The following is a 23,803-nucleotide window of genomic DNA, read 5'->3' on the forward strand; positions in this document are numbered from 1 at the left end:
GGTAGATGGTTCCTATATCCATGGACACCATCCAGCACTATCTGGATTCAGAGAGTTACAAGAAGACAGAGGAAGCAGAGAAGGAGGAGGAGAAAAACACATGAAGTTGGAAGGGAATCTAAGGGAGTCTTGGAGGAGCTGGGGGTGGATCTAGTCCAAATAAATTGTATTCATATATGTTCTAATAAGGGTACTTGGGCATCTTCATTTATATGCATCATTGCCCATCTTGACAGTACATTCCTTTAAAAATTTAATTCTAAGTCTATGTATGTGGGATATATGATATATGACAGGAATCAGAAAAGAAGTCAGATCCTGGAGTTACAGATGGTTGTGAACCTCCCCATGGGATGGGTGAATTAAGCTCTGGAATAGCAGTGGGCGTCCTTGACCATTGGGCCATCTCTGAGCTGTCTTCCTCCCCTGCCCATGTGTTCTTTTATGCTCTGTACTATCATCGCACTTTAAATACAGTTGCCCTGTTGCTTTTCAAATAAATAAATATAATGTAAAGCTGTCTTGCACCAATTATCCTGACTGCCTGTGGAAATAATATTTTGATATATTGGTCTACATAAAATGCATTATTTAAATTACTTTTTAAAAAGCCAAGGCCACAAAAAAGCAGCATTAGGATGCAAAGGTTATGCTTCCTGCTGCTCAAGTCTGTCTTAGCTGCTTTCTAGTAGCTTTTGCCATTTCTAGAAGCAGAAATTTCATAATGCTATCATGAACTTTAACTTATTGTCACTCTTTTTAAATGTAAATGTTTCTTCCAGCATTATTCACAAAACTATAAAACTGAGTAAACAGTGAAATCCATGTGTCCCTTCAACTTTTGATACCAGCTTGTCCTTCCTAGAGGAAGCCGAAGGATGAGGCTTTTCATTAATCTTCCCCAGATGACCCATCCCCTTGGCAAGCCAAAAGGGTCTACCTGAAAGAGGGAATGGGAATAATAGGGGCAAAAGAATGGAGTCAAGACAGGTTTCTGATCAGGACTCGTTTATTAGGCACTCAGACAGCTTTTTAGAGCAAAAAGCCACGAGCCACTTTCTCATGGCAACAGCCCATTTGCTTGCACTTTAGCAAAACATCCAAAGATTCACTCAAGGTTGCACAAAGTTTGTTATCTAGGTCTCAGGAACAGAGCACCCTGCTGGAGAAACTGCCAAGGCCAAGAGGCAAAATTCCATCACCAGACTGCCTCACACAAGGGACTTCATTTGTGCTCTTGTCTGTTTGCATGTGATGGCAGCATTTTCAGTAATAATCAGAGTGGTATGGTGTTTTGACCTTATTTTATGAGAAACCATTAAGCTCAGTTTATGTGAGTATACAGATAGCTTGACTGACATTGTGACTATACAATGCTCCAGGATCAAAACATATTAAAATTTGTCAACAATCTTATTTAGTAATTTCTGAACAGCTTCCAGAATTAGCACTATTACAATGACATTGATGACATTTACTTTTGCTGTGATAACATACCCAGACAAAAGCAACGTAAGACAGGGTTTGTCCTGGTTCATGCTTCCAGATGGTGCTGTCCACAGTGGGGAGAGCATCCTCCAGATGGTGCTGTTTATGGTGGAGGGCATCCTCCAGATGGTGCTGTTTATGGTGGAGGGCATCCTCCAGATGGTGCTGTTTATGGTAGAGGACATCCTCCAGATGGTGCTGTTTATGGTGGAGGGCATCCTCCAGATGGTGCTGTCCATGGTGGGGAGGGCGTGCTGAGAGCAGGGGAATCTGGCTGGCAGCATGGCGTCCGAAGTCAGGGAGCCCCCAGTGGTGACCACCCCTGCCAGCTTGCCTTCCCCCTCCTGTGGTCCCCAGTCCACAGGATGGTGCTGCCACACGTGACGGCTCTCCTACAATATTAACCTGAGAAAATCTGCCACGACCTGCCCTGGCTTAGATGCTCCTCGTGTGCAGATAAGCTTGCCTCCTAGGTGAGTCTGTGTCTGGTCAAACTGCCCGACAGTAAGCCCTTGCAGTGACTAATCTCATAACTCCCATAGAAATGGTTTTCAAGATGTGTTCCCTAAAAGCAGACATTGCCTGTGCAAACAAGCACGCACATGTTCTGGCTAACATGGGTGAAGCACGGGTTCCTCGAATAAGCACGTTTGATGTCCAAATGTTGCCGACTGGAAACGAAAACCAGCAGCTTCAAATAAGACAAAGTATATACTCAGTCTATCATTTTCTCAAAAGAAGAGTAAATCCTATTTAAATAATGAAATAAAGCCTTTCACACCTTCTGCAACCAGGTAAAGAGGGGCAAAAAGAACGGAAGCAGCTCCTTTTATGATAGTGTCTATAAAGGAACCACTGTTTCTTTTCATTTCCTCGATGCCACATTTCAATAGCTCTATTTGTTTATTCATTTCCTGAGCTTTCTTCTCAAATCCTTGCTCAAGCAAAGCCTTTTGCTCCTAAAACAGAGAACACAAGAGAGAAGTACTGTAAAATCCCAACATTGAACGGGTTATCGCTTCAAAAGGTTGGCGAGCTGTCCTCGGTGTACCCCTGGAACTTCCCTTACCCTGCAGAACACCCGCTGAGTTAGACCTACACGTGTGAGGGAGCATGGCTGAACCTTTGCTGATATTGGCCCAATGTCTGTCCTGGCTGTGGAGCCAGCAGAGGTGAAGACATTCTCACACTCACGCCCACAGAAATGCCGCTGCTCTGACGGCACAGAGCTCAACCCACTGAGAAAGCGTGGCAACCAGGTCATGCCGGCAGTGGCCACTTATCGACTGGGTAAGAAATCTGCTACCATGTCACTTGCAGATGGACCATGAGGGACGCACTCCAACGACACGTGCTGCTTCCAGCAGGCCGCCACCCTGGAGACAGCTGCAGACCTGCAGAAGCGGTCGACTCCCTGTGCCTTCAGTCTGCACATTCCTGTCAGGTCTGTGTCAGCACAGAGCCTCCAGGGAGGGTGGTAGGATGAGGACTCAGGTGCCTGATGAGCTGATCTTGATAGCCCGGACCAGTTGCTGGCATCATGAAACTGTCTGGTGGGGGAGTGTGTGTAGCAAGCCCTCGGATGATCGTCTTCAAATACCCCCAATCAGTAAGTCAAACCATTACAGTCATTAAAACCCTAAAGGGGCAGCAGAAAGCCTGGTGTCTCCAGAGTCTAAATAAAGAGCGAAATTCAAAGACCACACGAAAAAGACAAGACCCAGAAAGAACTAGAAAGGGGGACACCTTAGCCATGACATACTGAGGTGGTGCCTCCTCCCATGACCTAGCTGCCAGCTTCCTCCTGTGCCTGGGTAGGAGGACTGCCAGGGGCAAGAGGACTCCCACCTGCAGCTGCTTCTCCAGCATCATTTTCTGATCTTTGATGAGCTGCTCTCTCTCCTGCACCAACTTCGTTCTCAATTGCTCTAGGTTTTCCTTGTGACTTTTCTCTCGAGCCTCCAGTTGTTGCTCCGTCTCCTTATTCTTCTGTCTTAGCAACTCCTGTTCCTTCTCAGCCGCCTCCTTCTGGGCCCGCTCCTCTGTCCCAGGAAGATTTATGGAGGATAGAAAGTGGTGAGTCAAGTAATATGTCTACATCCCAGAGAGCAATTCAGATCTGAAAGTGGCACAGGAAACCTGACTCCACACAGGTCTAGACCATGAAGAGTGTGTTTCAGGAGATGATGGAGAGGACCCTGCCCATCTGGCTGAAAAAAATGCCAGGACTTTCTGTTGCTTTCAGAGAGAGCAACCACAGAAGGACACAAAGCTGCTGATCTGGGCATGGGTTTACCATAGGCCATGGTAGGACTCTGACCCTCCTGGAAACCAAGATGTGAGCTCTGGTACCTGCAATGGCCTTCTCCCCAGCGGTGAGCGCTGTATCTGCCTGCAGGATGGAGCTCTCGATGGCGGCCTGTGACTTCAGATAGCTCTGGAAGACTTCAGTTGCCTGCAGGACCGAGAGGAGCGATGAACCCTGAGAAATTCTGAGAGAGTGCCTGTGCTAGTCAACACAGTCTTCGCCGTGCCTGTCTTTAGAAGGCCATGCCAAAGCCTGCAGATGGCCCAGGCTGCTCAGGGGTACTAGCCACTTCCTGCTCCATTGCTCCTGCTGCTAACCTCTGCCAGTGCCTCCTGCCTCCGCGCCTGCTCCCAGATGCAGCCTGGCCATATCATGAGCAGCTGGGCTCTCTGAAACCTAAGATGCTTTCCAATCTGGTACCCCAGCTGCTTAGCTGTGTGGGAGCCCTTCCTTCGGTGTGTATTCACAGGCCTGCCTTTCACCTGCCTCGGCCCCATGGTACAGATGTGTAACTGTCCAGGGTAGCAGTGGGCGTTACCCGACATGGTATAGCATGGCCCCTAGAAACGGAGAGAGAAGCTTAACACAGCTCCAACACAGCTGAGCTGAAGGCTGTGGTCACTGTCCTTCTTCTCCAACTTCTGGGCTTTGGTCTCTGTTTGTTGTATTCTTGATTCTACATTCATGATTCATTTTATGTCTTTTCCTGATTAAAATTAGGTCTGAAGCTTTTTAGGAAAATCCTAAAATTAACTTTTCCAGGCCACTATCTGGAAATCTTCCTTATGCCCTGGAGATCATTAAGCACAGATAAGTACACAGCTAGGTGAGGCCATTATTCCAGGAATCCTCTGGGGTGTCGGCCCCTGAGCTCACTCAAACTGTGTAAATGGTGCAGGGTAAGGAGAGACAACTGATGGACTCGACTGTCCAGGAGAAAGGTTACAGATTCAACGTCTCCTTCTATTATATGCTTAGAGCTCGCTGAAAATGTAGTTTAAAGGTAGGAGGTACACCCCTGGAGAAGAAAAACTCATGAAATAAAATAGATCGACTAAAATAAACGGTTCCTGATTTATAGCACAGATGCAGTAAAAGCACTCAGGTGTTAGTGATTACTATTCATAAAAAGACCTGTCCGGATAGTGTCTGTGTGTCTGGGCTGCTTTCCTACACACACCGGAGCCTAAGAGCTGGCTGTCATATGTGCTTGCTTTGGAGGAGACATTGGTTACATTCTTTAAATTGGAGTTCTAGGGCTAATAATAATAAAAACAAAATCTGTTCTGTTAGTATTTTCTAGTTGTGACTGAACTTGTAACCCTGCATGAGTAATAAAAAGCGAACACAGAATCTGTACTTTTTGGGTAATCATTCATCTGTCTTTGTTCTGTGAAAGCAGAAACGCCCCTGGCTAGTTGGTCAGACCTGCAGAAGCGGCCTGATTGCTAGAAACTCAGAGCCACAGTCAGTCAGCTGAGGATTACCCCGACCATCTCCCTGCCTGACTCCTCCCTCCCCTCTCCTGCTTCTTATCTTCTCTGCAGGCCAGCCTGTCAGAACCCCGCCCTGGAAGGCCCTGGCACCAAAGCACTTTGGATAAGTACAGGAAGGTCTAAAGACAGGAGTAACAGTTAGCTGTGTTGTTATATTTATTACTACCCCATAGGTAGACCATCCCGACAGACTCATAAAGTTATCACACCGAGTATTTTATGTGAACAGTTCCAAGAACTAATAGTAAGTAGCAGCCATTTGAGCCAAGCATGGCTCTGGTAATGGGGCTTGAGGGTAAAGCACCTGATGCTAAGCAAGGCCCAGGATCTGGCTGCCAACACCTACAGCTAAAGGAGCCACGATATCCTCATGGTTTTCTTCTTCCTCTTCAGCAGTGCTGTGCGCTCATGCTTTATGAGAGCACCTTCCCCTCTGCTCTGACCACCCTGCTTCCTGCCCCTCACCTTCACCCCTCCCTGCCCCTCACCTTCACCCCTCCCTGCCCCTCACCTTCACCCCTCCCTGCCCCTCACCTTCACCCCTTTCCTTGGCAGCTGCCAGTACTCATGCTCTATCTTCTCCTTCCTGTCCATGTACAGCCTGTGCCCTCCAGGAGCAGAAAAGGCTGAAAAATTTTCCATAAAAGCATTTGAAAGTCGATTCAGTTCTTCCTGGCAGTATTTATATGATGCCTGTTCATTCTTCAACAGGAAAGTCCTTTTCTTCTGACATATTAATTTCTAAAAAGGGAAGTGCACTGAGATCTGACATGCTTGAAGGAATAGAAGAGATAAAATTCCAAAAAACTTCATGGAAGAGACAACCTACCTCCCATGAGAAAGCATTCTAGTGGAATAAGACCTCAAGCAAATGTGAAATGCTATACCCTGAATCAGGATTCTAAAATATCTGTGCAAGAGCACAGTAAACTTCTTGAAGTGCTGGTCCTCAGGACTTTCTGTACAAGGATGGGCCTGCATCCTACGATCTCTGTTCCTTCTGTGTGTAGCACCCTGTAATTCTATCTGCAGTGACAGAACGATCCCCCAAGGATCCTGAGGTGAGACTCTAGTGAGAAACTGTTTCTTAGGAACAGAAGGACACAGCCAGTTCAGGGATGAGAGGCAGGTGTTCTGGGAGGGATTACAACCCTCAAACATTAACTGGGTGAAGGATTTGGGATACTATATCTTCATTATTCCAGAGGTTAGAGATTCCTGGATTAGAAACAACTGAAATTTGGGGAAAGGGGTCTGAGATCTTTCACAACTGCATTCCTTGTGATACTCTGAAATGCTTATGTCTGACTGGGACATGCACCGTGGTGAAGGAAGGCCTACAGACACTCCAGTCTGGAAGGGTACATCCGTGATAGAGAACTGCACGGACAGATTACCAGCAGCTTCTTCTGGAATTGCTGGTTTTCATCCTTGAAGGAGTGCTCCATGAAGACAGCCAAGGCTTGCTTCTCACAGGCTGTGTGTATATCCAGCAGCTCCTGGAGCGTGTCTGTGGGCAGCTTCAGCTGCCGGCCCATCTGCTCGCTGTAGTGCTCAGCAGCCTTGTGCACAGCTGCCGAGTTCTCCCGCTGGGCCAGAATTGTCACCGCGTCATCCAGGCAAGGCACTGCTCCACTCCTGATGGCATCCACGTAGGTCATCACCAGAGTCCCCAGGCCTTCAGGAACCAGGAGGGTTAAGGGACAAATATGAAGCTCTCAGGGACTGGGGTCCAATATTTTAAGGCTAAATTTCTAAATCTCTCACTGCTACCCACACACGCTCTCCCCCCCCCTCTCTCTCTCTCTCAAACTATCAATTTGTTTTTCCTATTGTCCCTTTATTTTTGTGGTTTTCTAGTTTGGATTGTTAAAAAAAAATTTAATATACATCTTTACCTAATAAGTTCAGCTATCTATGAAAAATATAATTTTTCATTTAAAACTTTAAAGGAAAACACGTTGCATAAACTAGCAAGGGAAGATGTAGCACATTGTTTCTGTTGCTGATTCTAAGATGTATAGATTGGTTTAAACACTAATGTTGATATTGTAAATATTTAGATTTCCAAACTGCATTTCACACTGTCATTCCAAAGAGTAATTCATATGCAAGATATGTCAGCTTTTGGGGCTTGAACACTAATTTTGTAGGTGACTGAGTGCTTAATCATCAGTTGAGAATTTTATAAGGGCATGTGGCAGCCACAGATACAAGTGAGGAAGTCTGCACTTTCAAAAAGGATTTGTAATCCGCAGTTAGTTATAAAATATATACATTTTCAGAGTAGAGATACACGCATACCATCATTGTATATATAATCTTAAGAAACATATTCAGGCTAATAAGTTCAACGTGTACGAATGCATACACAAGTGTGATTAAAAAAAGAAAGAAAACTCACGATTCCCGGTGACCGTAATTCCTGCTCTGAGGGTCTTGATCTTTGCATGGGTGAAAACGTAAGAAATGAAAGCCCTTGTTTGTTCCTGGAACTTGGGGTTCAGTTGGTCTCCTGAGACTGTCTCAAGTTTCTGTAAGAATTCTGTGTCATTCGTTGGCCGGTCAAAGACAAAGCACTTCCGGTTAGGAAAGAATTGTCTGATGCATTCCCTGGGCAAGTTGGATGCTTGTTTTTTGGGACTGTTGCCTAGGGTCAGGAGAGACACAGAAAAACAGGAGTACCTTAGAGCAGAGGCCAGAAGGTGGAGGCCCTGGTCCTCGTGCCCCAGGCTGCGCGTGCAGGCCTCTTCACCAGAAACATACAACACTTCATGCATGTCAAGGGCATACGGAGCTTATACTTGGTGGAAGTCTTGGTGAGCTACTTCAGGAGATGTCTGCTGCAGTGGAGAAGGCTGTGGCTGAACTCCACAGACCTGAGCGTGGGCCGAGCACGCTGTAGCTGTGAATCCTGTTGGCTGAGTAACAAAAGGCTGACTGTGATTTCTGGCCCAACCATTCTCTGTAGAAAAGAAGCTGTGGAACCAAAAAGAAGAGCCAAAAATAAAGGGTAGAACTGCCACATTGGCAGTTTTAGAAAGATGCCATGGACACTGAAGGAAAAACTACTTCGATGCTAAAAAGAATTCGCTTTTTGCAAATGCCAAATATACACTCCTAGAAAGTCAAACTGTTCTGGGGGGGGGGGGCAGGAGAAACTATGAACGTACTTAGGATAGGAAAGTCTAAGATCTAGTGTGTAACATTAAGTCAGTATTTCGTGAATCTGCTATACTGAGTACCTTCTCCCTTTCTCTTATGTGCACGTGTCTGATGTATGCATGCATGTTTGCCTGTGTAGGAGTACATGTGTGTGAAAGTTCTCACACAAGTGTGTGCACGTAGAATGTGTGTGTGTTCTTTAGGAGTTCTCTTCTGTCACTAGTGACCTTATTGGTGAAGTGTCTCCAGTGAAACTGGGACACTCCAATGCAGCCAGCCTGGCTACCCAGCATGACCCAGCTGGCTTCCCAGCATGCCCCAGAGCTATCTGTATCCTAGGGTGTGTGCACTGGGTTGAAGGTAAACCCAGAGACATGCAGCATTTATGTGAGTGCTGGAGCTCTCACCTCACTCCTCACACTTGTGTGACCAGTGCTTTAAGCACTGGGTCGTCTCTCCAGCCCATGAGTTAGGGGGTTTAATTGAACTGATTTTAGCTGCTCATCTCAGGAAAGCCAACAGTGTGACATAAGAGCAGTATCATCTGCTTTGCTGAAGCAGCGTTGCGTAAGCGCCTGCATGTGCTCTCTAACATTGAGCCACAAGCCTCAAGCTGAACAAGAACGTGTTTTCTGAAAAATGTATACACTGTGGTTAGCCTTCCTCATCAACAATTTTAAAGGAGGATTGCACGAGTTTGAGGCTACCATGGTCTACATAGAGGAATCAGGAATCAGGGTCTACACTCCAAGAGAAAAGGAAAGAAAGAAAGAAAGAAAGAAAGAAAGAAAGAAAGAAAGAAAGAAAGAAAGAAAGAAAGAAAGAAAGAAAGAAAGAGAAAGAGAGAGAGAGAAGAAAGAAAGAAAGAAAGAAAGAAAGAAAGAAAGAAAGAAAGAAAGGAGAAAGGGAGGGAGGAAGGGAGAAAGGAAGGAAGGAAGGAAGGAGGGAGGGAGGGAGGAAGGGAGAAAGGAAGAAAGGAAGGAAGGAAGGAAGGAAGGAAGGAAGGAAGGAAGGAAGGAAGGAAGGAAGGAAGGGAAAAAGGAAAGGAAAAAGAAAAGGGAAGGAAAAAGGAAAGCAAAAAGGGAAGAAAAGGAAAGGAAAAAGGAAAGGGAAGAGAAGGAAAGGGAAGAGAAGGAAAGGAAAGGAAAGGAAAGGAAAGGAAAGGAAAGGAAAGGAAAGGAAAGGAAAGGAAAGGAAAGGAAAGGAAAGGAAAGGAAAGGAAAGGAAAGGAAAGGAAAGGAAAGGAAAGGAAAGGAAAGGAAAGGAAAGGAAAGGAAAGGAAAGGAAAGGAAAGGAAAGGAAAGGAAAGGAAAGGAAAGGAAAGGAAAGGAAAGGAAAGGAAAGGAAAGGAAAGGAAAGGAAAGGAAAGGAAAGGAGGAAAGCTAGGCACACACCTTTAATCCCAATACATAGGAGGAAGAGTCAAGAGAAATTCTGTGAGCTCCAACCCAGCCTGGTCTGGTCTACAAATCAATTACCAGGCCAGCTAGGGCTACACCTGCTTTAAATCAAACAATACTGGCAGATCATACGTATTTTTAAGACTGGGACTGCTTGAGAAACTCTTTGAGATGAATGACGGCGTTGTTTTCACAGGCGGCTTTTCCACCTGCTACATGTCCAGTGCTTAGAGAACACAAAGACAGAAGAATGAAAGCAATGAGCCAGTCAGAACTGGCATTCCTCACAAGGCTGCATCAGCTCCAACTCAGGCTAACAGTGGCCATGAAAATAGTGAACCGACCACTAATATAACAGACACTGCAGCACGAGTGACAACGGGCAGCTGTGACTGTCAAAGAGGCTGTTGGGATGGATTAGAACTACTGAGAAGGCATATACTGAAACCATCTGTCACAGCTGGTTTTACAGACAACACAACGAATCCAGCATTAAAACTCTACATCATTTCTTAAGAAAATGATTGACTCTATGAAATATATTTTGAGATGGGTTACATACAGTAAATTCATGAATAAGAATTATGTAGCCAACTGTTTCTTAAAGGGAGGCAGACACAGACAACACAAACATCCGGACTTCAGGAGGTTTAGATGGATTGCCTCCAGATGCTGAAGCACAAACTGTAAAGAGCAAGGCACTGCTTTTCTCAAAAGAAATAAAACACTCCAGACATGATCAGCCAATGACCTATGAGCATGTCTGCACACCCCCACCCATTGCAAATACAAAATGACCCCCCAGACATGATCAGCCAATGACCTATGAGCAGATCCCCACCCCATTACAAACACAAGAACACCCCCAGACATGATCAGCCAATGACCTATGAGCAGATCCCCACCCCATTACAAATACAAGAACGCACCCCAGACATGATCAGGACTCCCCAGAGGAAGGGAGCACTCAGAAGGTCACCCCTCCACAGCCTCCCCAGCCTCCCCAGCCTCCCCAGCCTCCCCAGCCTCCCCAGCCTCCCCAGCCTCCCATACCTGGGAGAAGCTTCAGGGCATTCTCCAGGTACTCATCCTGTGTGATGTCTTTTCCATTTAACTTCAGCTCCAGCATAAAATCCCGAACAGCCCAGATGAAGTCTGGGAAGAAACTCACAAACTCCGTGGAATTCTTTATTCCCTCACAATTTGGGGAGGACTTTACCCTGATCAGCTGAGTGAGTTCTGTGACGTAACTGGCACGTGGCTAAGGAAAGGGGAATCCATGCACAGGTTGGTTCTCATTCACAATAAACCACAATCACCACCCTTTTCTGCCCCGGGTCTCCCCGGCCCCAGAGAGCCAACAGTGACAGGCAGGGCAGTGGCCCGCAGTCACTCCGGAGCACTCAAAGGTGGCTCAGGAAGGATACTGCAGCTGCTCCAGGGCCTGGTGGTTGATGGTGCTCATGCTGTTGTAGATGAAGGTGCTGCTGAGAAGCAAGGCCAAGGCGAAGATCCAGGAGTCGTTCTTAGGGTCACCCTGGAAGACACAGGGCCGAAGGCTGAGGAGAGCACGCCTCAGCTGTGATGGGGGCTGCCCCGCTGGCCTTGTCCTTCCAAAACAGGAGGGGCACAGGTCCTCTTCTGCTTAGAGAGAGGATTCAAGGTCAGCCCGAGACACTTCCCCGAACCTGTACCACCCTGCACAGAGCACAGCAAGGACCCCAATATAAGACCAGACACCCTGAATCTCACACAAGAGAGGGGCAATAAGCATGGCCTCATTTGCACAGAAAAGACTTTGTGAACAGGACACAGATCGCAAGGACTCTAAGATCAATGAATGGTGCCTCATGAATAGGAAAGTCTTTAACAATTGTACATCTGGAAGATGGTTAGAATCCCGAATATATAAAGAACTAAACACAGAATACAAACTGAACACCAAGAAAATAAATAGGCCAATTTAAAAGTTGGGTGTAGAAATAAGCAGAGCTCTCCTATGATGAAACACCAGTGGCTGAGAAACACATCAAAAAGGTGAGCTGCCAGGGGAACGCAAATTAAAACTGCTTTGCAATTTCATCCTATGTCAGAATGGCCAACAGCAGTAAAACAAATGGCAGCACATACTTTTAAATACACGCAGATCTCACAGGGACCATGAGAGCAAGCACAAGACCTGCAGAGCCTCAAACTAGACCAAGTCCCAGCACTGAGAAAGGAAGTAGACACGAAGTCCTAACAGAACTTCCATTGTAAAAATACGATTGCTGCTCAACAAATCGTTTCTAAGCATTTACAAATACGCCAATGACAGTCTTTATAACGAAAAATACTGAAATTCATGTGAAATCACAGAATACCCTCTTTAAAAAAATGAAACTTCATCAAGAACAGCATCATAGATCCTGATGTAGAACAAATTATCAGGCTATCATCATCAGAACAGTATGGTTTATGCAAAGACCTTTCCAAAGTGCTGTGAACAGAGAATACAAGAAGGAGAATACTGAGGTGACAGTGGATGCAGTCTGTCCTGGAATCTCATGGTGAGTCCCTTTAATTGGTACAATTAAGGTGTTAATGAGGATTCTTAAAGTATGGTAATAACAAAAACAAGGATTTGTGCGAATTGGACGGAATAAGAAGCCCAAAAAGAAACCTATGAATGAACTGTCTCTGATCTTTGCCAAGGTTGTGAAGAACACACAAAGCAGGAAGACAATGTCTTCAAGAAATAGTGCTGGGGAAATAGGGCATCTATGTGCAAAAAGCAAAATTAGATCCTATGCACACTGCACACAAACGCCAGAGAAAAGAGATAGTTAGATGCTGAGATGTGAAACTGGATACAGCAATCCCACCAACGTGCGTGTGCAAAGGCGCACAGACCGCAGACGTGGAAGGGACGGCAGTGTTCAACAGCAGAGGCAGGGCTCAACATCAAGTAGATGAACGGACAAAGAAAACTTAGTATATGTGTGAAATGGACTCTGATACAGAGTACAAAAACATCAATCAATCAGTCAGTCAACCCTGTGATATAAATGTGTGGATGAGTATGGCAAGCATCTAAGAAAAAAAAAAATGACCAGGCACAAAAAGACAAATGTCATAAGCTCCAACGTGACTACAAATCTTAAAAAGGCAGAATGCTGGTTACCAGTGTCTGGAGGAGGGGTCACTTCAGAAGATATTGGGCAAAACTTATAAAATATCAGTTACATAAGAAAAGACATTAACACAAAGCATGAAACAATGAGAAGGAAAATTTAATCTCAGTAATGGCATTTTTGCTATGACACCAAAAGCACAAGAAACAAATCAAAATTAGACAAGCAGGGCAGAATCCAACTAAAAAGCTTCTTTCCAGAAAAAGAAATAACCATGCAAAAAAAGCAAAACAGAATGGGAGAGTAATGACTTAAACCACATGTGTTCTAGGGATATTCAAAACATATAAAGATGCTGTGCAACTCAACAGCCAAAAAAATCAAATACCCCAAATAGCTATGGGAAAGGACTTGACTATGTACTTCTAAAAAGAAAGCACAGAAGTGGCTGATAAGTTTATGAACCGATAGTGAACATCACTGATCTTCAGGGAACTGGAAGTCAAAACTGAAATGAGGTATCCATACATGTCTCAGGGTGGCTGTCACCAAAAAGACAATAGACAACAGGTTTTTCTGAAGGCAGAGAACAAATGGACCCTGTGTGTTTTTGGGTAGGACAAAAATTGGTGCAAACGCTCTGGAGTACATCAGAGCATTTCCTGAACTAATAAACTGACCCAGAGCTCTTATTTCTGTGCAGAAGTAGTGGTTAGCCTCACTGTTGACTTCACAGGATTCTAAATCAAGTCTCTTTCTGTGGTTCTAAGCAAATGTCTGGGTACTTCTATGAGCTCGTCTAGATTAGGTAGCATGGGGAGACCTGTCCTAAGGATGAGTCCTCCTGCTCCACGGGGTGGATCTCAAGATGAAGGCAAAGGAAGAAGAGAACTGAACACAGGCCTTTGCTCCTCTGCCTCACATGTGACCATGCGACCCACTGCCTCAGGTTCCTGCTGCTTTCTTTGAGGGGCTGTATTCCTGGAATTGTCAGTGGACACAACCCCTTTCTCCTCTAGGTCATCATGGCCGTTGTCATCATTGTTGTTGTTGTCTTTGTTGCTTTGTCAACTCTTTGTTCACAGAAAAGGAGAGTAGACGATAGTGCAAATCTCGGGGAATGCCTCGGAGAGCCTGGCTTGCCTGTGTTTCTTGCGCCATTATTCAGAATAGTCAAACCATTGAAAGGCTATAAGTGCTTCTCCATTACCGAATGGGTAACGATGTGGAATATGCATTCAGCATTTAAAGCGGAAAGGAAGCCTGGCACGGGAATCAACGTTAACCTTAGAGCAGTGTCCTCACTGACATGAGCCAACTACAGAAATCAGCGTTACTACCAGCGCCTCCCCGGAGTAAAATGGAAACACAGGAATTTAGACCCTGCTCTCCTATGTCTAAAACTAAGGAATTAAAAGGGTGAATCAGCAGGCAAGATGACTCAATGTGCAAAGGCTCTTTACTGCATGAGCCGGACAGCTGATTTCAATTTCTGGAGCCCACCTAAAGATGGAAGGAGTTCTGGCATGCACCTACACCCATATACACACAATGAGAGAGACAACACATAACAGCTCATACAACAACAATAAAAATTTTAAATCACTCGGTCACTTATTGAAGCTTGAAAAACACACAACAAAAACAAACAGAACCCAAATTCATCCTAATTAGTTATTGTGGGACAAGCATGTGCCTTAATAGAACCTATGGAGCCAGCTTTCTCAAGAACTTCCAGCATGTCCTGTGGACAATTTATAAGTTTCACATTAAAAGAACCTAAATCTATGGGTTGGACAGATGTTTCGGGGATAAGAACACTTGCTGCTCTCCTGGCAGACTGGGGTTTGGTTCCTGGCACACATATCAGGCAGCTTCTAACTTTCTGGCTCCAGCTCTAGGGTGCCAGTTCTCACACACATATGTGACAGGCACACACACACACACACACACACACACACACACTACACATAGTAAATGTGTATCTTTCAAAAATACAAACCTTACTTCTTAAGCCCAAAGTCCACCCTTAGTATCTCAGGGGATGGGTTGAAGCCATTCTTCATCCATTGAGATGAGCTGATATCATCCACCTTCTCACCTAAGCATCCTTACAACTGCTCCTGGTATGATGCCATGCACCTTCCCGCCTAAGCATCCTTACACCTAATTGCCCCTAGTGGAAGTGGCACTGTGCTGCCCGGGTCACCTTTGAAAACAGAAGACTTTGTTCCCCTGGCAATGGGACACTGAGGGTTAACAGCATCCCTATACTAGCACTTTGAATGACAAAGACTTCCAGTGACAGACAGTCCCCAGAGATGAAGACCCAGAGCCCTTGACCCAACACAGCTAGCTCAAAAGTTCCAGCCCTGGCTCTCCTTTTGGAGACTGCCAGGCCAGAGGCTGCCCCACGGTAGCTTTTGCCTCTGTCCATACTGATTCTTTCCAGTTCCTGGACTACAGCAAAGTGCATGTGGGAAATTGGGAAGGCTCTTGGAAAGAAGAACATTGATTTGCTTCACTAATATCTAACTGCTGTGCCTAGAACCCAGGAATTTTAAATGTTACATAAACTTTTATCAAACCATGTGCCCAAACGGCAAGAAATAAAAGCATGTTTTGCCTAATATACTACATCTGACCCTGTCTAAGAGTGAAGCGTAAAGGGAGCACTGTTGACCTCACATGCTATAGTTCAGAATTGATGAACAGATTTTTGGGGATTGGTGTGGAGCTATGTGCTCTAATGGTAATGACTGGCCCCCAAGATCCGGTGGCTGCCCAGACAAGCACATTCTCATGTGTACCTGTCCTTGTTGTGTAAACCTTGCCTAAGGAATTATTCCTGATTGGTTAATTTTTAAAAACAAATGCCTATGCACCTGGGCAGGCAGAAGGAGGTAGGTGTGGCTAAAAGTCAAGGGTTTTGACGACAGAAGGATCAAGGGAGAAGAAACAGGTACCTGAGGGAGAAGGAAGCAGAAAGGGTCAAACTAACTTTGTAACCTGTATGTCTTCTAAAGCCTACAGTTTTAAATTTTAGGTCCAGGTTAAGCTAAAGCCTCTTAGCACCTTTTCAGAGAACAGAGGAATGTGACCCTATCTGCGAAGACAGATATAAAAAAAGCAAGCAAGCAATGACCTTCACTCAGCAAAAAGAATAACCAGACCTTTGTCTTCAAGATAGTGTTTCTTAGCAACCAACCCAGAGGGCCTCAATCCTTCTTCTGAGTAGCTCCTGACCTCCAGCCAAGAGCCTGCAGCCCTGATCTTCAAGGATGAGCTAACCACCCCCACCTTCAATTACAGCTGCATCCACACTTGGCAGGACTGGCCAAGCTTGAGCACCTAACACTAACCAATTATCTTACTTTATAGCTTCCTCATCCAATCCTAAATTGCCAAGACTGCAACTTCAAATTTACCCGCACTTTGTCTTTTAAAAACCTAAAGCCTTTGTCTCCCGGTGCCACTCTTTGCTGACCAGCAAGGGTGACCCCGTTGCACAATGGTTAAAATAAACCTCTTGCTTTTGCAACGAGTCGTGGTCTGTGGGAGTTTCTGGGAAGGGCTCGATCTCGAACTCCTGAGCTGTGAGACCCCAGGTCTTACACTGCAATGGGCTAGCGTGGAGAGATGTGCTTAGCCGGATTAGCATGGATGGAAGAAATTAGCCCAGATGAAGAACATTAGCTCATATTTTGGAATTATGGATGGGAGGCAGCCGAGATAAAACTTATTAGAGCAGATGGCGTGGGATGGGGGCTTGGGAGAGAAAGTTAGCTTAGGGGTGAAATCTACCATGGCCCAGATGACATAGGGCGATTCTAAACTCTCAGGTGTCTGTGTCTTTTATTGGTTGCCTCAGGGGGTTACATAATACAGCTGACCTATAAGGCTAATAATAAACATTATTAGGCCATCCATTAAACTAAGCACAGCAATAGATAAAATCAGTTAGATGTCGTCATAAGGAGGGTCAGCCTCACCCGCGTCCTACCTTTTCCACATCCCCCAGGCCCTCGGTGTCCAGGAGGACCAGGGTGTGCTTTGGCTTGGTGGGGTGTGGCACACACCACATCCAGATGCCCTTGGTCTCAGACTGCACGGTGGAGCCCAGAGGGAAGCCTGAGGGAAGAGGACAGGATTAAGGTCAGGGTGTGAAGGTCTTGCACAGACGGCCTCATGCGCCAAGAAGTCGGTGCCCAGCTGCCAGCACAAGTGCCAGAACCATCCTGCCGGATTCTGAAGGCTTTAGGAGCTGAAGTGTAGCTGGAGGACGCAGGTGACTCAAGAAGTGACTGTGAATGTTGTCACTTCGTCTTCAGCCCCTTCCTCAACTTCCTACCTGTCTTCCATGCAGCCTCCACTGTGATGTCACTGTACTAAACTCCCAAGATCAGCGACCCCAAGAGCTGGGAGTCAGAGTTCTGTGTCAAGATAAGCTCTTCCTCATTAAGTTTTCTTCTCTGGGGTTTAACTTAGGCACAGCCATAAAAATGAAAAGAAAAAAAAAATGGGGCATGGAGGACAATTCACATGAAGAGCAGATCTAAGCAGAGGAACTGGAGGAGTGGTGAGACCTCGGCACTGAAAATGTGCCTCATCTCCGCTCAGGTACGTCTTTGTTGTGAGTCGTCTGTTTCAAGCTACAGGGAATATTTAACATGAGAATGTTGCCTCGAGTGGTCTCCACATGGAAACAAAGAGGAACCCACAAACCAGGAAACCTGGGGCTCCCTGAAAACTGCAGGGAGAGTATTTTGAGGCAACCATGGTTGCACACACCTGCAATCCCTATGGGCATGAGACACAGGCAGGAGAGTTGCCATTAGCTTGAGAACAGCCAGGACCAGGACTACATGTATGTAAGTGCACCATGTCCATGCCTGCATGTATGTAAGTGCATGCCTGCATGTAGTAATTGTACCATGTCCATGCCTGCATGTATGTAAGTGCATGCCTGCATGTAGTAATTGTACCATGTACATGCCTGAATGAATGTAAATGCATGCCTACATGCATGTAAGTGCACCATGTATGTGCCTGCATGTATGTAAGTGCATCATGTGTGTGCCTAGTACCATTGAGACCAAAAAAGACAATCAGATTCTCTAGGACTGAGTTTAAAAACAAACAAAAAGCAACCGAGTCAGCATGTAGGCACTGGGAAGCAAGGCTGTCTGCAGCAGCAAGTGCTCTGATCCCAGGACCATCTCTCCAGCTTATACCATCATATCCAAAGTCCTTTGCATCCTGATGGAAATGTCTTGTTGAGACAGGAAACGCTGCCGTGTGAGAGAGGGAAACGTGGGATTGTTATGCCTGGTTCGCAAACCCCAAAAGACCAGGAATAAACAGACTCCGCTGTAAATGAGGTGTTTTAATTGTATACATGTTCAACATAGGACACAAACCTCCTGTGGAAACAGAAGAGGAATGCTGCCCCGAGGTCTAGGGGTACAGAGTTTTTAAGGGAAAAAAAAAAAAATACATGCAGAGATGTACATGCTTTGGCATTACATGATTGGGAAAAGGAAATTGACTTTTGAAATGATTGGTCCACTTTAGGCGCCAAGACTACAAACAGTTCTGGCCTGGTCCTATGGGCTGGTTTCCTAGCAACTGTATAATTAAAAGGCAGGGAAAGAATGCAGTAAGAGGAGTTCTTCCCCTCAGGGCATTGCTGGACAAGTCTCCACCCAGCTAGCCTTAGGTCAGGCCTTAAACTTTAATAGTAGGCCCTAATTTTTAATCTTTTGGTCTCTCAGGATCCCTTTGCTTAGGGCATCAGAAAAGGCCCATCTTGAGCACTCCTAGGAGAGGTTTCCCTGAGGGGAACAGAAGGAGGAAAGTAGGAACCAATTATCATGGAGCAGTAATTAAGGGGTGCAAATCAGCATCAAAGGATGTCTTTGTTGAAAGGAGTTTTGTCATTCTCCACTCAGCTGGGGCTAGGATGGCAGCTGGGGTCCTGGAACTCAGCTTCCAGATGGAGAATGGGGGTTCAGTTTCTCTCAGGGGCAGCTAGAGTACCTTAGTACTCTAAGAGACCTTAGTACTCTTAGTACTCTCTTAGTACTCTTAGAGACCTGAGTGAAGTACGCCAGGATGTGGAAAAGGATTTCCACAGTGTTACAGTTCAGCATGAGATCGCCCGGTGGTGGTAGAAGCTTGGGCATTCCAAAGCCCATGGTGACACCAAAGTGTTACAGCTCTGAGTCAAGCTGCTGTGCTGAGCTGAGCAAAGGTGTGGGCCAAGGCCCAGGCCTGGTCAGCTTCCAGGCAAGACACAGGCCCACTGGGGCCTAGGCCCAGTGAGATTCAACCCCGAAAAGGAAAACTGAGGAATCTCTTGTGGTCCTGAAAAAAGTGCAAACCTGGGTACCTCTACTCCTGCGAAACCCTGGGCACAGGGAGGGATTTCAAGGGTGAATGTGTTTGATTCACTGGGGTCAGGGGAATCAGGGATACTCAATGGTCCTATCACAAGAAGAAAAGTCGTCAGAACTTAATTATCTTAAGACTAAGATCTTAGCAGGGTGGGGCATTTCTAGGAATTCCTGGAGTTTGCTAGAGCAATTTCCTTATCAGGAAAGGGTCTGGTCTGTAATCTGCCCTGAGGGCTATGTGACACTGCTTACAAGACCTGGGGTCACCCAGATCAGGGGAGACTTCCACAACCCTGCTGAGAAAAGGGGGTCTATCACTGTAGACCGAGCACAGATAAATGCCTATGCAGAGACTTCCACCTTATCCAGCAGTACGCCACAGAGTTTGGTTCTTCTTTGCTATATTGGGGAATAACAAGTTAGAAAATGTGACAGAGAGAGTCAGAGCTTCGGCTACTACCCAGCATGCCACTCACCATGATTCTGTCCTGCCAGACAGTTCATCAAGTAGGACTTCCCTGTACGGTACAATCCAACAACAGCCACAACTACCACGGGCTCAGAAATATCATCCAGAATCTCCATGGCTTTCCGGTTCACCAACAGCTGTTCATTGTGGTTTTCCACCAGACAAATGGGAGCCGTCTGTGGTTCGGTCATAGCAACTTGCCAAGTGAGCAGGATCTGCAATAGAAGAATACAAAGTCACTCCCTGCCTCAGTGTCACCCAAGGGCTCAGTGACTTGGTGATGTCTGTATACCTCCTATAGGCAGCCTGCAACCTCACATCTGGAGATACTGAGGCCTTCCTTCTCTTTCTTCATCATGCTTCCAAAGTTCTGAAGAAGCTTTTGGCAAGGCGCAGGCTGCTACCATCAGTAAAGTTTTACTTCAGTAGAGTGAAACCCAAACACCAGTGCCCTTCTTTAAGATCCTAGAATATGCTAAGCCCTGCAATGAATGCCTTTACCCTGTGGCCTCCCAAAATCTGCAAGTACCCACGAGTCACAGGTTATTGCACCAAACCACAAATGAAATAAGCATGTTTATCCAAAACCTTAACAACCCAGCAAAATGGCACACTGGTGGGCTCTAAGCCCTTGATCTCTCCATGAATAGATTTTAAAACCGCCTTATAGAAAATAGAAACTTGGAAAGATAGTCATGAATTACACAAACACTGAGATGTCCAACTGAATAAATGATGGGAATTACATGTGTACTTGTTTGACTTTTCAATGCCTACCCAGCCTCACCCGTGTGCAGAGAGCAAAGCAGACCTTAATTGTAACAGGCTGACCTGGGCCTAACCTGGTCTCAGTTTTACATAACTTAGATTTCAGGTAGGGATTCTTTCTTGAATATGATACCAAAATTTTGATATGAGCAAATAAATAGATAAAATCCACTTGAAATTAAGAATTTTGATTTTATAAAATCAAAGGATTTTATAAAAAGAGTACAAAAGGCAACCCAAGAATGGGTGAAGAGCACTTGTGAATTACATCTGTGATAAAGGGTTAATAGATCTTAAATCTCGAAGCTCTAAAACTCACAGACAGCTCTGTTTCAAAATGAGAAAAGCCTGAGCCATCTCTGCAAAGAAGGTTCAGCAATGGTCTCGAGCATAGGAGAGGATGTCCAATATTGTTAATCACTGTGTAAAAGAAAACTCTAGCAGGGCTTGGTGGCTCACTCCTTTAATCCCAGCACTCGGGAGGCAGAGGCAGGCAGATCTCTGTGAGTTCAAGGCCAGCCTGGTCTACAAAGGGAGTCCAGGATAGCCAAGGCTACATTAAGAAATCCTGTCTATAAAACAAACAGAAAAAGAAAAGAAAAGGAAAGAAAAGAAAAGAAAGGAAAGGAAAAGAAAACCAAACTCTAGAATTTTAAACCATTTACTTGAAAAAGATGCAAGGTACGAATTGAGACATACGGGACTACAAGACAGACAAAGTGTCTGTGCTCCCAGGATGAAATCTCAGTCAGGCTTTATTCAGAGAATGTGGAAGCAAAAAGAAGAAACAAGGGCTGGGGCGCCTGGTCTATAGTCACATGACCTTGTGTGATTTGCTCTCTTAGAGCTTACTGAGGCTGAGTCTTGCTTCCTGCTAACACATACATTTCCTTGAAAATGCTTGCTTAGTTTTGCTTATGTGTGCAGTTTGAGCATGAAAGGGGTTATTTTAAGGCTCATCTGGTTTTGTTGCTCAATAATCTCTCAAACCCAGTTTACATGGTGACGCGGCTTTGGCAAACAGGGAGGAGGTGCCACTCAGAACCAGGACTTATCACTTCACCCCACCAGGACAGCTACTGCACAAAACAGAAACAAATGAATCTAAACCAAGATTCAAACAACCTAGATGTTTGTACGCTGCAGCAAGGAACACAGCATGCTGTCATCTCCTGGCAAACAGTGGCTTCTGATAAAATGAACAATAGCCTTTGGCCCAACAACTCTTGTAGGGAATGCTGAGGTAAGCCAGGGGGAATGGAGAGTGAGAGGTCAGCTACCCCTGTGACTCCTCAAAAGGCCCTGATCCACTGTACCCAGTGTTGATCCACTAGGGACTCCTAGCTCAGAAGTGAAGTCCCAGAAGGGATCTGAAGCTAGGGCGGTGACTGCTTCCCCCATCTTTCCAGAAGTCTCCTAAAGTGACCTTGCCCTCCCCCATCTCCCACATTTCCTGATTGATTGTTGCTGGTGCTTGAGGCTAGCATGGGATGGTCTGATTGGCCTTTCAGTCATTTAAAGGCTGTTACACTGGGTAATAATGTTAGACCTGCACCTTTGAGTCTGGTCTCTGGAGTCTGATTCCTGGGATTCTGCCTGGGCTCTCTCCCTACTCATCCCCCTCCCCAGTTCCTAGTCCCCACAAACTCTGCTTTGATTACATACAATACAGAAACAAAATTATAAACACGGACTCAGATGGTCCTTTGAGCAGCAATGATCGTGGCGGCTGTGGTCACAGTCCCCACAGTGTGCAAATAAGCCAGTTCCCATCAATAGGTGTGCACATTAACACAGGGTGAGAGCACGCACAGCAGAATATTATTCAGCCAGAGAAGGAATAAAACTCTACTGCGCACGACAACACAGATGAGCATGAGGACATTACAACAAGGAAGGAGACAGTACAGAATCCCGAGGATTTAAATACGGGTGGAGTCTCTTGATGAGAGGAACCAGGCTCTCTGCAGCTCAGTCCCATGTAGGAGAATGAGATCAGCAGCATGAGCAAAATGATTCTAGCCCTGTATGATTGGAACATCTCACAAATAACCGGAACATGGAGGAGGAGAGTCTGACTATCTGCTTAGGCTTAATGAAAGGTCAGTGGGGAAGAAAGTCAGTTCATTTCTAGATGGACACCTGGTCCTCTGCTGAATTCTTCTCATGTGACTCCTCCACAGAGAAGACATTCTTCAGACTCCACTTGCTTGAGAACCGGCACAGGGAGCTGCTGCTGTAGCTCTCAGTGGGGCAGGCTCTATCCCAGGGCTCTTTCCCCAGCACTTCACCAGAGCAGGGGAGCGGGGAGTGCGCCAGGCTGCCACTTTGTAGCTGCCACTTAGCTAAAGGAAGTATCTCTGCTTCATAGACCTAAAGCCAGCCAAGCACCCCTGCAGACCAGACAGCACACAACCTCCTCTCCTGCCCTCCTGCAGTCACTCTGAACTGGAAACCAAGCCCTGGTCCAGACTAAGCTGCTTCTCATAGAAAGAAAAGGAGAAAAGGAAATATACCTGGTCCCAACACCACAGGTCCCAATGTAAGCTGCAGCTGCCTCAGGCTGGCCTCTGCTCTCCTCCCTCAGGCTTCCTTCTCTCCTCTTTTATGTGAGCTGACCTCACACACCATACCAGCAACATACCCACATATTTCAAGAAAACACATGCCACAGCAAAAACAAAACTGAAAGTCGAGCAACCTAAGGCCTTGTTAACTTAGCCAGGACTGGAGGTCAAGGTCAGAGGGCAGAGAATGCTGGCTGTCCGAAAAGCCTGCAGGTTACTCTGTATATCCCAGGGACTGCAGAACTAACTCCACTGAGGAGAGCATTTATATTCTCTTTCCCTGAACCCTCTCCAGACACCTCCAACATCCTGGCACAGAAACAGCCTTGGAAACCCCAGACACCAATCTAAAGAAAGTTACACAATCCAGGACTGTTGCATCTCTCGAGGGAAATTCCCGGGGTGCTTTCTTAGCAACTTTAATGTTTTAAACACGTGTTTTCTAACATGAAGACTGTTAATGTAAAAAGTGCTTTTTAAGAATTGGAAAATACTAAGTTGGGGCAGCGAGCTAGGGAGGCGATTTAGAGGCCGCAACTGCGCAAGCCTGGGCACCCAGCTCCATCTCCTGAACCACGCACATGTGGAGGACAGAACTGAAGAATCCACAGTTCTCCAGCTGCACTGAGAAATG

At 45.8% G+C, this 23,803-nt stretch overlaps 1 protein-coding gene across 3 annotated transcripts; it reads right to left on the bottom strand.

Moving 5' to 3' along the window:
* Nucleotides 1-1,287: 1,287 nt before the first annotated feature.
* LOC110554675 (guanylate-binding protein 6-like) lies at nucleotides 1,288-23,281 on the bottom strand. Of its 3 annotated transcripts, XM_060381070.1 has the most exons (11): nucleotides 23,119-23,280; nucleotides 19,842-20,049; nucleotides 16,974-17,101; nucleotides 11,285-11,394; nucleotides 10,911-11,107; nucleotides 7,697-7,942; nucleotides 6,690-6,970; nucleotides 5,827-6,033; nucleotides 3,841-3,943; nucleotides 3,337-3,530; nucleotides 1,288-2,447 (listed from the first exon to the last, which is right to left on the bottom strand). In XM_060381070.1, exons 2-11 carry the CDS (start codon nucleotides 20,023-20,025, stop codon nucleotides 2,238-2,240), a joined length of 1,860 nt encoding a protein of 619 aa, XP_060237053.1. In that variant the 5' UTR covers nucleotides 20,026-20,049; nucleotides 23,119-23,280; the 3' UTR covers nucleotides 1,288-2,237. The 3 variants fall into 3 exon arrangements, with proteins under 3 accessions (XP_060237053.1, XP_060237054.1, XP_060237055.1); XM_060381071.1 differs by lacking the exon at nucleotides 5,827-6,033 and having other exon boundaries at nucleotides 23,119-23,281; XM_060381072.1 differs by lacking the exons at nucleotides 19,842-20,049; nucleotides 23,119-23,280 and having other exon boundaries at nucleotides 11,285-11,498; nucleotides 16,974-17,102.
* Nucleotides 23,282-23,803: the final 522 nt, after the last annotated feature.

The sequence above is a fragment of the Meriones unguiculatus genome, chromosome 3, assembly GCF_030254825.1.
Source record: "Meriones unguiculatus strain TT.TT164.6M chromosome 3, Bangor_MerUng_6.1, whole genome shotgun sequence".
Classification (NCBI taxonomy): Eukaryota; Metazoa; Chordata; class Mammalia; order Rodentia; family Muridae; genus Meriones; species Meriones unguiculatus.

Bases quoted from the DNA above. Each gene is read 5' to 3' on its own strand.
- LOC110554675 (XM_060381070.1), bottom strand. From the start codon at position 20,025: ATGACCGAACCACAGACGGCTCCCATTTGTCTGGTGGAAAACCACAAT. The intron at 11,395-16,973 runs GTAGGACGCGGG...TGTGTCTTCCAG, and splicing joins GCCTGGGGGATGTGGAAAAG to GGTGACCCTAAGAACGACTC. The intron at 6,971-7,696 runs GTGAGTTTTCTT...TGGTTCCTGAAG, and splicing joins AATTACGGTCACCGGGAATC to GCCTGGGGACTCTGGTGATG.